Here is a 15,622-nt window from a genome sequence, read left to right as displayed (position 1 = left end):
GCATGATGCATTTATTGCTGTGTTTGTGTTTTGCATTTACTTTCCATATTGTTCGATACCTATGTTTGACATGCATACAGGATTTCCTTATCCCTCGGACTGTTTGACCTTATACTCAGGACCTGGTTAGTACAGTATTCTCCTGTTTATTTCAGATGCATTCTTATTTTTTTATCAGGAGACTGTACGCATGATTAGTGCTAGGTGTTGTTTCTTTACTTTGCATATCAATGTACCTGCCGAGTGTTGGACTCACCCGCCTCCATTGTTGTTATTTGATGCTGTCAGGAGGGAGTTCCAGTCGCTAGTCCCCACTGCACGTAGTGCCACTCCGCAGCTGGATTTTGAGTTGTTTCATTTTAGCTTTTCGCTATCAGACTTTATTTTAGTTTTGTTTTGGACTTACATATGGATATTGTATGGAATCTTTCCGTTGGATGAACTTTTCGTATGATTTGGATTTACTCTACTACATGCCTGCCTGAACGGCAGAAGAGGTAAGAAAAAAATCGGATTTGGGCTTTACGAGTGTAGTTGAGTAGGGTTGATTTCGAGTCAGAGTATTATTACTGCGTGGTTGTGTCAGCCAGAGGCTGAATATATATATATAAACTACGTGGTGATTGATTTTCATTACTGTTATTATTCCAGCCGTCTGTGGCTGAGTATTTAGTGCTTGTAGAAAATTTTGATTGTCCGCCGTACAGGGGAGATGCTGCCGAAATTTTCTCGGACAGGGACTCTTCTGGAGGCGTGACATAAATTCATATAAGTAGTCCTTTAATATTAACGACTAATATATTTTAATTTGTTTGTACAGAAAGAGACTTTACAATGACTAACTAATTGTTGTGAGTTATTTCGTAATACCCATCGATGAAAGGATGATATTTTTATTAATGCTTGATCACAAGCCATAGACCATAGACGTAAGTAATAAAATATTTTTAAATTCTAAAATATAACAATAACTTACTTTATTTATTTGTATATTAGTAATATTTATTTGAGAAATGATATTCTTAAAGAAAAATTTCAAGGAAAACTTTTAAAGATAGACATATAAATGATGAGAATGATGAGTTTCATCATTTATGTGTCTATTCTTAATAATTTTCCTTGAGATTTTTCTTTAAGTGCATCAAAACTCTATTTATTTTATATAGGACAATATGACTGTAAAAGTTACACAAGCATCTAGCTGATGCCATAAATGATATATATTTTAAGGTTGGTGGTGGGATTAATAAGAGGTGCCTTTGCAACTTTGGCTTCCAGATAAATGTTATATTTTCCATCATCTGATGTTTACTCCTAACGCCAGGGCAGTCCTAGTTGTTCATCTGCTGATGTGCAAGAATTGAAGGTAGAGAATGTAGAATTAAAAGCTCGTGTGACGATGTGAGATTTTATATCTCATATGATGTCTCAACCATTAGATACTCCTTTTTTTTCTGAATATTCTATACCGGTTTTTGATTATGAGGAGGCTCTATCTTTTGATTGTAGGTAAAGATTATAATCGTTTGAATTTTTCAAATATTTTGAAATATTGTGGGGTAGGATTATACGTTTTTAAACATGTTTGAATGCACAGTGATGTTGACGGTAAATATTATTCTAATTTGATATAAATATTGTAAATGTATATCCATTCAATAAAAAACAAAGCTAGATTGAGTGTATTGTTCAATAAATAGAGACCGATATAATAAATTTTCATTGCAAATTTAACAATTGTTGTAAAAAAAATTTAGACGCTAATTTTTGATGGATATTTAAAAGTGATCGTTAATTTAAATATAGAATAATAAATTTCTATCGCTAATTTAACGATCGAATACTCAATCTTTAAATTTAACAATCGATTTTGATTTGATAACTAAATTAATGATTGATTATATGTGATCTCTACTTCTAAGGTTAGGAGTAGTATGACTGTAACAGTTGGTGAACGAGTTTAATTTTTAATTTGATAAGGGTTTATTTATGTTTGTTTAATATACACAAGATCGATTAAATAAATAAGCTTGAACAATTCGTTAAACTAAACAAATAAGCTTGAATTCACATATATTTAATTCGTTAATGTTCGTGAACAAGATTCGTGAACAATATTTGTGTGTCCCCTAAGATGGGTCTAGTGGCTAGCGCATGAGGTGTTACCACAATGAGGTATGTGGTTTGAATCTCGGCAAAGTTGAGGTAAATGCCTCTCTTATGTGCTAGTCACTATTCCAAAGGCTAGTAGCCGTCCGTGATTTACCTCCTCCGTGTTGGTCCTGGGACGGGTTGGCAGGGGCGCTGGGGCGAGAGTATTTGCCTTTATCATAGTGAACAATATTCGCGAACTATATTCATTAATAAAACTCTTATTAACATACTAAATAAATAAATATTTTTTTTTAAAAATAAACAAATAAATTTATTATCAAGCTCAATGACCAATCAAACAATCAAATAAATTTAAATTAAGAACTTGATAATATCTAAACGTACTAAGCTCAAACTAAATTTAAATTAAACGCTTGATAACATCTAAATGAACCAAGTGAAGCTCAAGCTCATAAAAATAAATTAAATCAAACTTGAACAACTATTTCAAAGACTTGATTCATTTTAGACTTAGCTTGATTCAGCTAGATTATCTTATTAAATAAATTTTAACACCCAAAATTTAGTTCACCTTAACTTATTTAGGGCCCTAAGGAGTAGTCCTCGTGGTTCATTTTCTGATGTGAAAGAATTAAAGGTAGAGAATGTAAAATTAAAAGCTCGTGTGAGGTTTTACATCTAGAATGATATTATTTTAACTATTAGACTCCCCTTCCACTTTTCTTGAATATTCTAAGTCAATTTTTGATTTGAAGAGATTCTACCTGTTGATAAATAGGTAGAGATTATATTTTTACCGATGCATGTTCTCTCAAAAAATTTCCTCTAAAGAATCCTTAGTCAATTTGATGATTAATTATAAATTGATACCATGATTTAAAAATGATTGCTAATAAATTTCTCTCACTAATATACAATATATCTATGGAATTATGTACTACTCGATTTTTAAATTTAAAGATCTATTTCAATTCGATCACTAAATTAGTGCGATAGTTAAAAATTAAAGATAAAAAAAGTAAAAATCGACTCATTAGATGGTTAACTTGTATCAAAATGTATTTATTAGCACATTAATGATCCAAATTTCAGATAGTTAAATGTCTAACTTGTTATAGTGACTGAACGAATAAATTATAATATTCTTTGTCGGCTGGAGCGGTTCATGCTGCCGCATGGGCATTCGACGGCTAAGAGTTACGAAGGCAAGAAACACCTTTCGATTTTTTAGAGTGTTTCAATAATTTTTTCAACAATACCAAACTTTTGAGCAGCCAAATAAAACTTCCTTTATACCATAAATTGCACAATAAAAAAAATAATCTTTTTTTCCTGCTGTCACATCACTCCTGCCAACTTGTCTCCATTTCCAAAGAAAACCCTAATCCCCCATCTCCCTCCTCCTTTTTCCTTTTGCATCGTACATCCCGTTGAAAAACCATGACCCTTCATCCCTCCTTTTTACAGAAAGCAACACCATCTCCGTCCCTGCGGCTTCTCTTCTCCTACTCCCCCTCCTTCTCTTTCAGCAAGAAACTCCTGATAAGTTGGAAGGGCTGCTGGAGTCGCCCAGTCGCTCTTTAATTTTCCCTCCTCCCAGCTGTTGCCATCCTCTGTCCACTTAACCTCACCTCAGAGCCACTGCTTGTTAAAATCCTTCCTCGACGCAAGCTTCTGACATCAGATCTACTCTCAAAGGTAACGTATTTTATATGCTTATCTTATTTAAACATTAATAATTAATTTTATATACATATTTATTTTCTTTTTTTCTTTTTTCCCCGCCTCATCTCTCTCCTCCATCGAACCTTTCTCCACTCCCAGCTATACAATTGGCCTTAGCTGCCAGGCAGCACGCTGAACAATCGCAAAATATTGCCATGAATCCGTTGAGAAATCGGTATATATATTAACGTTGTGATCAGTCCAAGCGGAGATAGATAGAGAGAGAGAGAGAGAGAGAGACTGAGGTCCTCGGTTCGATCTACTGTAGAGATGGACATACTGCCGAATCCGGAGAGCCCCCCCTCGGACCAGGAACCGCCGCCTGCTCCCGCCGGAATTTCCTCATCCTCTTCTTCGTCGCCGTCGCTGAGCCGGTACGAGTCGCAGAAGCGGCGCGACTGGAACACCTTCGGACAGTACCTGAGGAACCACCGGCCGCCGCTGTCTTTGGCGCGGTGCAGCGGCGCGCACGTCCTGGAGTTTCTGCGGTATCTGGACCAGTTCGGGAAGACGAAGGTGCACGTCCAGGTGTGTCCCTTCTTCGGCCACCCTTCCCCTCCGGCGCCCTGCCCCTGCCCTCTCCGCCAGGCCTGGGGCAGCCTCGACGCCCTCGTGGGCCGCCTCCGCGCCGCCTACGAGGAGAACGGAGGCTGCCCCGAGAACAACCCCTTCGCCGCCCGAGCCATCCGCCTCTACCTCCGCGACGTCCGCGATCTCCAGTCCAAGGCACGCGGCGTCAGCTACGAGAAGAAGAAGCGCAAGAAACCCCCCACCTCCGCCTCCTGATCACCACCACCACCACCATCAACGTCTTCAATTCCTCACTCACTGTGTGAGCTTCTCGTGCTTAATTCCTCGATCCCATCATTAGCTAGCTCTTATAATTAATTAATTAATGTATCTCCTTAGTTTTCAGACCATCGGTAATGAATTGCTACTTCTTATATTATTTCTATTACTATATCATGCTTTCATTATTCGGTTAAAATTATATATACAAACACATTATATACATGGAACAAGTTTGAGACCTTTGATCTATCTAAAAACTTTTCTTTTTTCTTGCTTAAGCATATCCTTAGTTCTCAAACTATATGCACACTGTGCGTTCGTGAGATTTTACTGTGCCTCACTTTAATGTGATGGGACTGATAAAGGGTCGGCATCATCGAATTAACTATGCTCGATAGAAATTTTGGGTGGAATCAAAGAAAGAGTAGGCTACTTATAGGTAACAGTGCGTGAATCGATGAGTCTAGCCACAGGAAAGCAAGGCTGTACTTGGAGTCAACAAGCCATTGCTGCAGTATTTCAGACCTCTTGGCCTCTTACAGCACACTATATGAATTTGCTATTTTTAGGTTATATAAGATGTACTGAAAATCAAGAATATTAAGAAAGTGAATATATATAGATATACTAAAAGTTATTGATTTGTGATGTGCCCATTCAGGTCGTTTTTGATCTATTTTTGGTCAGGTGGTATGCCTTTCTCTTTTACAAGCATAAAAAGTGATGTTCATGGAGAGTATTCAGAGATTTCATTGCATATATAGGAACTTGGATCCTGCAGCCTTTTTTTTTCCTTCTCAGTTGTTTTGTCCTCTCTATGGTGTTTTGTTTATACTTCCACTCAAATAAATAAATAAATAAATAAATAAATAAATAATTGAAAGAATAATTAACTTCCTTTTATTTTTATAATTAAACTCACAAATGTAGTCAGGCATGTTCTATATATATACTCCTGTGTATAAACGTTGAATAGATAGTGTTGCACAAAAGGTTTACTGTATGTTGATTCGGCTGAAGTATTTCGTTTCATTCGGTAGTAAAGAAGGCAAGGTAAACATGTAATTAACTGGAATTCTAAAGGTAAGCACCTGTTTTATTATTTGTTTGATTATTTGTGGAGCTAATGTTTAATTAAACAAGGATACGCTTGCTGTTTGAACTTGGGATTTCCCTTTGTAAGTTGAATGGATAACAGTAAATTGTCTGCGTAGTTAATGCTGCTACCTCTCATATATATTTTGAATTTGAATAGATACATTAGTTAGTTGAATATGGCAATGTGTCCTGATCATATACAGTCATATATGGAGCAATTATAGACCTCTGTGTAAAATCATATAAAATTGATTAACACTTTTGTTTTTGTTTTTTGTGTCAGACACAACTAATAATTGACAACTTAATTCATTTCCTGAAAATAATAACTAATAATGATCAATATGTATCTTTGTATATCCTTTGTGTTGTGTTGTGTTGTGTATGTATAGTTCAATCATATAACTAAATTATGTTTTGATTTATTTTTTCTTAAGTTTATTTTGAATGACATAATTATCATTTTTGTGTCATATAAAATTTTCTTATCATTTTTTATTATTTGAGTTCATCTTGAGAACTCAAACATAATCTTAGATAGATAGATAGATATGTGTGTGAGATTGTAGATTTGTTATCCAAGAAAACTTTTGTTGAACCTTTTTGATATATTTGTAGCTAGTTTTTTAGTAAACTTCTGATAGTCATATTGCACAAAATTCTTTTGGCTATCTTCCAATGAATTGTTTTTGGTTTCTCCATGAATAATTGACTCACTAATCCAACACAATAAAGAACGCTCTACCTCTTGTATTGTTAAATTTTAAGCGTCCAACTATTCCCTAAATGGTTGGATGAACCACTTCACCTCTATCTTTCTTGAATACTTTATTTGACGTTCAATCAGGGTGCTGATTAGGTTCCAGTCTTCCATTTTAAACCTTCTGAGTAGTTGTCTTGTGTATTGTAGTAAAAATTGGAATATGTCATCCTATCGGCTCCGATAATTGTCTTTAATATGCTGTTTGTGAAGATGCCTAATTCACTTTGCTTCAACTTATATGGCAAGTAGGCATTATCAATCATGTTGAACTTCTTTAATACCTATTTTGGTGCAGTGGCAGGGTATTCAAGGTTATCGTCCAAGTATTTGCGATTCAATCTTTAGCTATGATGAATTTGTTATAATTTTGATGTTGGATTTTTTGGCCGTCAGTAGTGAGCGTTTTTCGATTTATGTTGGTGGTCCGTGAAAAAATTTTATAGGACCGGATTGATCACTCTTAGGACTAGTTAGGTTTATATATATATATATTCTTTGAAATATGAGACAAAGTTGTTATATAATGTAATTATTCTTAACAAAGGAATTAATCATAGCATTTTATGCTCTTGAAGCTTGCACTAAGATACATACTATGTTCATTCGGAGAATTTTGTCTTTATACCCATTGTCTACATAATCTTAGGGTTGCTCAATGCCTGATTCTTTTTTAAGAAAATCATCCAAGAAAGTTAATTTCACATCTAAATGTAAGATAGGGGTGTAGCCATTTAGGGATGAGGGATGCAACTGCCCCCTTAAATTTTAAAAAAATCTTGGATTTTTTATGTGATACGGATTATGATAGGTCGGCTTATCGAATGAAGTCATGATCGAGAAGGATAGGAGAGGTATATAGTCAATGTACTTTCGCGCACTTGGTCAGACAAAGTCTGATCGAGCATAAAGATACTTAGTCTTATAGAAGTTTGTAGTATATTACCGATCGAGTGAAGGTCGAATGAGCACCAAGGTGTCTACACGTGCTTGGTCAGGCGAAGCTCGACTAAGCATAAAGGTATTTAGTCTTATAGAAGCTTGTAGTATATTATCGGTCGAGTGAGTATCAATATGCTTACACGCGCTTGGTCAGGCGAAGTTTGTAGCATAAAACTCGATTGAGCGTAAAGGTACTTAGCCTTATAGAAGCTTGTAGTATATTACCGGCCGAGCGAAGGTCGAACGAGTATCAATATCCTACACGTGCTTGGTCAGGCAAAGTTCGATCGAGTGTAAAGGTAGTTAGTGTTAGGACCATTGGAGGTCGATTAGAGGGGGTGAATAGCCCTTGCACAAAATTAAATAAAAATATCGTTCTCGGTTTATAATTTAAATAAACATTTGCATAAAAAAAAAGAAATAAAAAAGACAGAGGTATAGAAGTGTTTACTTGGTTCTAATCGGGGAGGTTGTTAATCTAAGGAAGTATAGTGCACTAACATTTCCTTCAGGCGGAGAATCTTCTTTATAACAATGATCGCACAAAAAGAAGAATCTAAATGAAACTAGAAGCGTACAAGTGTTGTTTCTCAAGATGCTTGTTGTATTTAATTTCTTGGATCAAGATTATATTTATAGTCTTGGTCGGGGCGCCTGGAAGGGTTCCAGGCGGGTGGAGGGGAATAAAATTTTATCTCATTCACAACGGATCACGATTAAATGTGATTCGGATAAAACTTTTTTCCGAGCGCCTAGATTGAGTCCGGACGTCCGGACCAAGAAAGTAAACTATGTTGACTTTCTTCAGTCCGCTCTTCTGCTTTGGTTCCGCTTGCTTCGGTCTGAGGATTTCGCTTCGGCTCCGTTCGCTTGGGTGATTTTGGTCATCTAGAATAAGGCTCATTTGAATCCAACTTCATGCCTTCTCCTCGAGTAATCTTTTGCTCCGACTTTTCGTCTTTCGGAAATGTTGAGTGTTTCCTTTTCGTCCGCTCGCGTGCTCTTTCGCAACATCTCGTCCTTCGGACGCATCGAGCTTGTAGACTCTTTTCCGTGCCGTCCTTCTCGCTAGTTGCGTCTTTTTCTCGATTTCTTATGTTTTTAAGTTTCTGTACACTTAGACAGGGTTAAATACAACATGAGTTAACTTGTTTGATCACATCAAAATAACTTTGGGGTACCAACAATCTTTGCCTTTTTGACGTGAGCAACCCAAGTTAAGGTAAATCAACATAAAATAAAAGTCATAATTTTACAATTAGGTGTAAAAGTGAAATATGAAATTACTATCTCCCCCTAGTCTTAATTTTATTTTCTCCCCTTTGATCATATAAAAATGGGGTATCAAAAAAAATTTAAGGATTAAATTTAAAAAAAATAGGAAAGTTTTTTGAAAAAATTGATTTTTAATATTTTGTAAAATTTATCAAGTTTATTTTGATAGCACTTAAAATAATTTTAGAATTTTTTTAAATTTTTTTCATATAATATCAGTATTTTTCTAAGTTTGTAAAAATAAATTTTCGAAAAAGTAAAGTCGATAAAAAAATTTTTAAGTTAAAATATTTAATTTTAAAAAATAAAAAAAAAGAAACTATTTAAAATATTTTTAATTATAATTAAATATTTTATCAGTTAGTCAATTAAATATTTTATTTCGTTAATTGACTTCCAGGTTGTAGTGAACAATTATGCCTTTTTGGCTATTGGATCATCAACCATTTTTAAATAAAATTTTATAATAAAATTAAATATTTAATGTACTCTTTGAAATCTTTAAATTTAATTAAATTTTACTTTAGGCAAGTCTTTAAAACCCAATATAGGTTTTTTCAATAGGATTAATTTGAAATTTCTTTGGTATATATTTTTGATTTTTTTTTAATTTGTCCTTTGTGATAATAAAAATATTAATTTAGACCATTAAATTTTTTATTACTTAGTTTGTATTATATGAGAATGTATGATTTTTCAGGTTCTTTATTTCTTTTTGTAAAATATTATTTTTTAAATTTATTTTGTCAAAATTTTTTTGATAGACATGATTTAATTAGAATTAATTTTAATTTTTTATTTTTTTATTAAGTTTGCAATAATCTTTACTTAATATTTTAATATATTTAAATAATTTATCATGTGGAAGAGATCGTACCTGATTTATTTTGTCAATCTCGTTGTCCGTAGTTTTTTCTGAACAGTTACTTTCTTCTGTTGACACTTCCCCTTCATCGATGCTCTTGATGTTCATTTCGGATGTGCTTTCTTCATGTTCTTCTTGATGACTTGTCATCAATGCAAGTTCAGAAAATACTTTGATATTTGATTCGAACGATGTTTTGTCCCACATCACCTTTAGGGTCTTGTATTTATTCTTCCCTTGTTCTTCTTGTTGATCATTAACTTACGACAGTTGTCTTTAACATGCACTTTTTTATTGCAGTGGTAGTATCTGATCGTTCTTCTTTTTCTACCATGCGGATGGTTAATTTTTGAAGATTTAAATAATTTTTTAAAATATTTTATCATCATTATCGTTTCGTCGTTGTCGAGAGAGGACTCTGAACTTTGTTCGTCGGTCTTTGTCTTTTGGGCAATGTCGTGCTTCGACTCTTTCTTTGTACCTGCATATCTCGATTCATGGACTGTAAAAGTTGAAATAATTCTTCTATGGTAATAGATTCTAAATCTTTAGAGATAGAGTAGGTATCTATAAATAATGTTCATTTTGTATTTCTAGGGAATGCATTAAGTGTGTATCTTAGCGAATCTCGATTGCTTATCTTTTTTCCAAGATTCGAAAGTTTGATGATGAGTTTCTTGATCCTCGAGTGAAGGTGTGTAATTGTTTCATCTTCTTCTAATTGGTGGTTGTTGATATGGTTATGAAGTAAGTCCCGTCTTACAAGTCCGACCTTCAAGATTTCTTCGTGAAGTTCTAGGTTTTTTTCCCAGAGCTTCTTGGCACACACGTAACCTCCGATTTGGTTGACTTTTTGTGACGGGAGAACGCTAAGTAGATGAAATTTTGCTTTGTCGTTTGCTATAAAGTCTGCTTGTTCCTTTTTCGTCCATTGATACTTTTGTTTGTCTTCAGACGCTTCAAAATTGAATTTCATTATTAATAATAAATCAAATTCTGTTTTGAAAAATATCTCTTTTCTCTTTTTCCAGTCCGCGAACTGTCCCTCGATGTTTGATGGGTAAATGTTAGGTCTAGTCATCTCGTGTGTTTCTATAGGCGGTTAGTTTTCTTGAAGCGTTCTGAATCTGATACCACTTGTTAGGACTCTTGGTGGCAGACTATTCACAAAATCAAACAAAAATATCTTTCTCAGCTTATAATTTAATTAAACACTTGCATAAAAAGAATAAGAAATCAAAAGAATAGAGACACATAAGTTTTTACTTGGTTACAATCGGAGAGGTTGTTAATCTAAAGAAGTATAACATGCTAATATCTCCTTCAGGTGGAGAAGCCTCTTTACAGCAATGATCATACAAAAAAAAAAGCTAAATGAATACTAGAAGCGTACAAGTGTTGTTTCTCAAGATGCTTGTTGTATTTAACTTTTTGGACTAAGCCTTTATTATAACCTTGGTCGGGCCTTCCAGCGCCTGCAGGGGATAAAATATTATCCCCTTCGTAACAGATCGCGGTCAAACACGATCCGGATAAGACTTCGTTTCGGGCGTACGGACCAGAAAAGTCAGCCATGTTGACTCTTTCTTGTCTTGCATTCCGCTCCGGTTTCGTTTGTTTTGGTTTGGATCATTTGTTCCGGCTTCGCTCGCTTGGGTGATTTCGGTCATCCGAAATAGGGTTCACTCGAATACAACTTCCCGCCTTCTCTAGCAATTTTCTGCTCCAGCTTCTCGTCCTTTAGAAACGTCGCGGGTCTCCTTCTCGTCCGCCAGCAAAATCTTTCGCACCACCTCATCCCTCAGACGCACCGAGTCCGTCGACTCTCTCCCGTGCCGTTCGTCTCGCTATCTGCGTCTTTTGCTCGATTTCTTGTGCTCCTAAGTTCCTGCACACTTAGTCACATGGTTAAAAACAACAGGACTAACTTGTTTAGTCACATTAAAACAGTTTTGGGGTGCCAACACTTAGTCTTATAAAAACTTATAGTATATTACCGATCGTGTGAGAGCCAAACGAGTGCTAGTATGTGTATTTGCGCTCGGTTGGATAAAGTATGACCGAGCGTAAGGACACTTAGCCTTATCTACAATTTTTAGTACGATCTTGGTCGAGTGGGTACCAAGCAAACACCCATGTGCTTACACGCACTCAGTCAGGCAAAGCTCCACCGAGTGTAAAGACATTTAACCTTATAGAAGCTCTTAGTATATTACCTGCCAAGTGAAAGCCGAGCAAGCACTAAGGTGCCTTTACGCGTTCGGTCAGGCAAAGTCCGACTGATCATAAAGGTACATAGCCTTATAGAAGCTCGTAGTACATTATCGAACGAGTGAAGGTCGAACGAGCACCAAGGTGCCTTCACGCGCTCGGTCCGGCAAAGTTCGACCGAGCATAAAGGTACATAGTCTTATAGAAGCTCTTAGTACATTATTGATCAAGTGAAGGCTGAGCGTGCACCAAGGTGCCTCCAGAAAATTTCTGGGCAGATCTCCAGATCCAATTCCTAGATAGATCTCCAGATCAAAATTCCAAAATAGATTCTCAGATCAAAATTCCTAGGCAGATCTCCAGATCAAATGCCTGGGCAGGTCTCTAGATCAAAATTCCTGAACAGATCTTCAGATTAAATTAATTCCTGGACAGACCTCCGGATCAAATTCCTAGGCAAACTTCCAGAGCAAATTCCTGGGCAGACATCTAGATTAATGGAGGTCAAATTCCTGGGCAGACTTCTAGATTAATGGAGGCCAAATTCTTGGGCAGACTTCCAGATTACTGGAGGTCAAATTCCTGGGCAGACTTCTAGATCAAATTCCTGGGCAGACCTCCAGATCAAATTCTTGTACAAATCTTCAGATCAAATTCCTGGGTAGACCTCCAGATCAAATATCCAAATCGGGTCCTAGTCAAACCTTCCGAGCCATTCCTAGTCAGGTCTCTGGATCAACTCCCAGCTGGTTTTCCAGACTCTCGTCCCAGCACGAGTTATAAGTGAACATGCTCTCACGACCAACGACCTCCCGATCGGTATTTTAGATTTTCGTCCCAGCGCGAGTTATAAGTGATCTTGCTCTCTCGCCTCCATACTCTTGCTTTAGCGCGAGTTATAAGTGAACATCCTTTCACGGCCAAAGATCTCCCGGTCGATATTCCAAACTCTCGTCCCAGCGCGAGTTATAAGTGAGCTTGCTTTCACGCCTCCAAACTCTCGTCCCAACGTGAGTTATAAGTGAGTATCCTCTCACAACCAAAGACCTCCCGGTTGGTATTCCAGACTCTCGTCCCAGCGCGAGTTATAAGTGAGCTTGCTCTCACGCCTCTAGACTCTCGTAACAGCGCGAGTTATAAGTGAGCTTGCTCTCACGCCTCCAGATTCTCGTCTCAGTGTGAGTTATAAGTGAGCATGCTCTCACGACCAACGACCTCCCGGTCGGTATTCCGAACTCTCGCACCAGCGCAAGTTATAAGTGAGCTTTCTCTCATATCTCCAAACTCTCGCCTTAACACGAGTCATTAGTGTAGGATCATAAGAAATTTAGATATCTCCATAATTACATGATATTGTTCACTTTGGGCCTAAGTCCTCATGATTTTGTTCTTGGGCTCTACCCAAAAGGCTTCATGCCAATGGAGATATCTTTCTCTTTATAAATCCATGATCTTTCCCATGTGTTTTCAATGTGGGACTATGTTTGCAACCTTGTAACACCAAAAATCCCCCCTTTAAATAAAGGACCACAGGCTTCCCATGCCCGATCCTCAACCCACCAGGTCCTCCTGCCCCTCGGTCCACCCGACCTACTAGGACTTCCTTGCCTAGCCGCAACTAGGACTTCTTGCTTGGTGTCTGGTCCTTTTGATCCAAACATAGGAGCCCCACTTTCTTTGTTCGAGGTCAATATTGTACCCACATGGCTCAATAAGACCATAGTTCTTGTGCACAGTCGGTGGTTAAACCTTCTGGCAGTCCGGGCTCTGATACCAATTGTAGGATCATAAGAAATTTAGATATCTCCATAATTACATGATATTGTCTACTTTGAGCTTAAGTCCTCATGGTTTTGCTCTTGGGCTCTATCCAAAAGGTCTCATGCCAATGGAGATATTTTTCTCTTTATAAATCCATGATCTTTCCTATGTGTTTTTAATGTGGGTGTATGTTTGCAACCTTGCAACACTAACAATTAGTGAGCATGCTCTCACAACCAACGACCTCCCGGTCGGTATTCTAGACTCTAGTCCCAGCGCGAGTTCTAAATGAGCTTGCTCTCATGCCTTCAGACTCTCGTCCCAACGCGATTTGTAAGTGTGCTTGCTTTCGCGACCAACGACCGCCCAATCGGTATTCCAGACTCTCGTCCTAGCGCGAGTTATAAGTGAGCATGCTCTCACTACCAATGACCTCCCGTTCGGTATTCCTGACTCTCGCCCAAGTGCAAGTTATAAGTGAGCTTGTTCTCACGCCTTCAGACTTTCGTCCCAGCGCGAGTTATAAGTGAGTTTGCGTTCACGCCTCCAGGCTCTCGTCCCAGTGTTAGTTATAAATGAGCATGCTCTCACGACCAACGACTTCCTGATTGATATTTCAGACTCGTGCCTCAACACAAGCTGCAAGCAAGTATACTCTCACACTTAGTAATTCCTTGGTTTTCCACACTCTGGTTCTCAAGTAAGCCGACGATAAGCAAGACTGGCACTCATCCTCCTCAAGGTTCACTTAAAAAAGAGAAATGACAAGGAACGAAAGGAAACACAAGAAAGAGACATGAATCAAGACTTAGAACTCAATCATATAGACATTTATTTGATAAAGTTTGAGAAGTATTCTTCAAAGTTCAAATCATTACACTAGGAATATAAGTAGTCCTTACCCTCTTTTAAATAACAACAGTTGTCACGCCCCGGAGGAGTCTCTGTCCGAAGAAATTTCGGCAGCATCTCCCCTGTACGGCGGACAATCTGAAACTTTTCTACAAGTACTATATACCTCAGCCACATGCGGCTGGAATAATAACAATAAAAGAAAACAAACACCACGCAGTTAATATCAAATTCAGCCTCTGGCTGACACAACCACGCAGTTAAAAATAAAGCAGCCCACTCGGCTGTACCAAAATCAAAACACAAAAACTGCTAGCCGGCTAGACTTACACAACCAATAACATAAATACAAAATACCACATAACAACATCAACACTCCAAAAATAAAATCAGAGTACAGAGCTAAACAAACTGATACATAAAACAAACAAATCATACGTGAAACCGATAAGTCTTCTGATGTGACGTGGGGACCAGCAGACAGGATGCTTCAAGCGACACCATAAATAACCTGGTACCTGAAAAAAGATAGTGTCAACGGGGGTGAGTTCAACAACTCAGCGAATACCAATGGACATGAGTAGTAAGATATATCTAACAGCAACAAACATGGAATACAGCTTCCTAATCATATATAGGGAATATGCAAAACTGAAAGGTAACTGAGGAAGCTGTACTCACCAGGAACTCCTATCCAGACAAAAGGGTCGTCAAACCGAAAGTGTCAATAATCCTGTATGCAGGTCAAAGGTATGCATCCAACCAAAATGCAGCAACCAAATGCAGCAAACACAATCACAATAATATAAATACATCAATGCATATGATGCTAATGATGCGTCCTGGTCACCCCCGTCAATCCTCTCACACACAAATGGCGAGACCGAGTGGGTAGGGCTATGACAACTGCGCACTCACTGCCCCCGATGAGTGACCGAGTGGACGGATGTTGTCGAAGTACTCATGTCCCGTGACCCCAAATCATAAATGGGGAGCTCAATGCTCTCAACTCACGGTACACGATGACGGGGAGGTATCTCTGCCGGCTACCACGATGCCGACCAACGGAGCCAACAGAGTCCACCGTCTGCCGGCTACTACTCTGCTACACTAAATGCCAGCGGAACAGACGACTGCCGGCTACCACGCCGAGTCATATGACCAACGGAGCTAAACAGCAGAACGCCACACACCCGCATGATATACCACTAAACCATGAGTGGGGT

At 37.6% G+C, this 15,622-nt stretch overlaps 1 protein-coding gene across 1 annotated transcript; it reads left to right on the top strand.

The window, feature by feature from the left end:
• Nucleotides 1-3,511: 3,511 nt before the first annotated feature.
• LOC121985270 (protein G1-like4) lies at nt 3,512-4,803 on the top strand. The gene is made up of 2 exons (XM_042538616.1): nt 3,512-3,813; nt 3,940-4,803. Exon 2 carries the CDS (start codon nt 4,111-4,113, stop codon nt 4,624-4,626), a length of 516 nt encoding a protein of 171 aa, XP_042394550.1. The 5' UTR covers nt 3,512-3,813; nt 3,940-4,110; the 3' UTR covers nt 4,627-4,803.
• The last annotated feature ends 10,819 nt before the right edge of the window (nt 4,804-15,622 follow it).

This window comes from Zingiber officinale, chromosome 1B (assembly GCF_018446385.1).
Source record: "Zingiber officinale cultivar Zhangliang chromosome 1B, Zo_v1.1, whole genome shotgun sequence".
NCBI classification, from domain to species: domain Eukaryota; kingdom Viridiplantae; phylum Streptophyta; class Magnoliopsida; order Zingiberales; family Zingiberaceae; genus Zingiber; species Zingiber officinale.
This window is presented reverse-complemented; position numbering and strand designations above follow the sequence as displayed.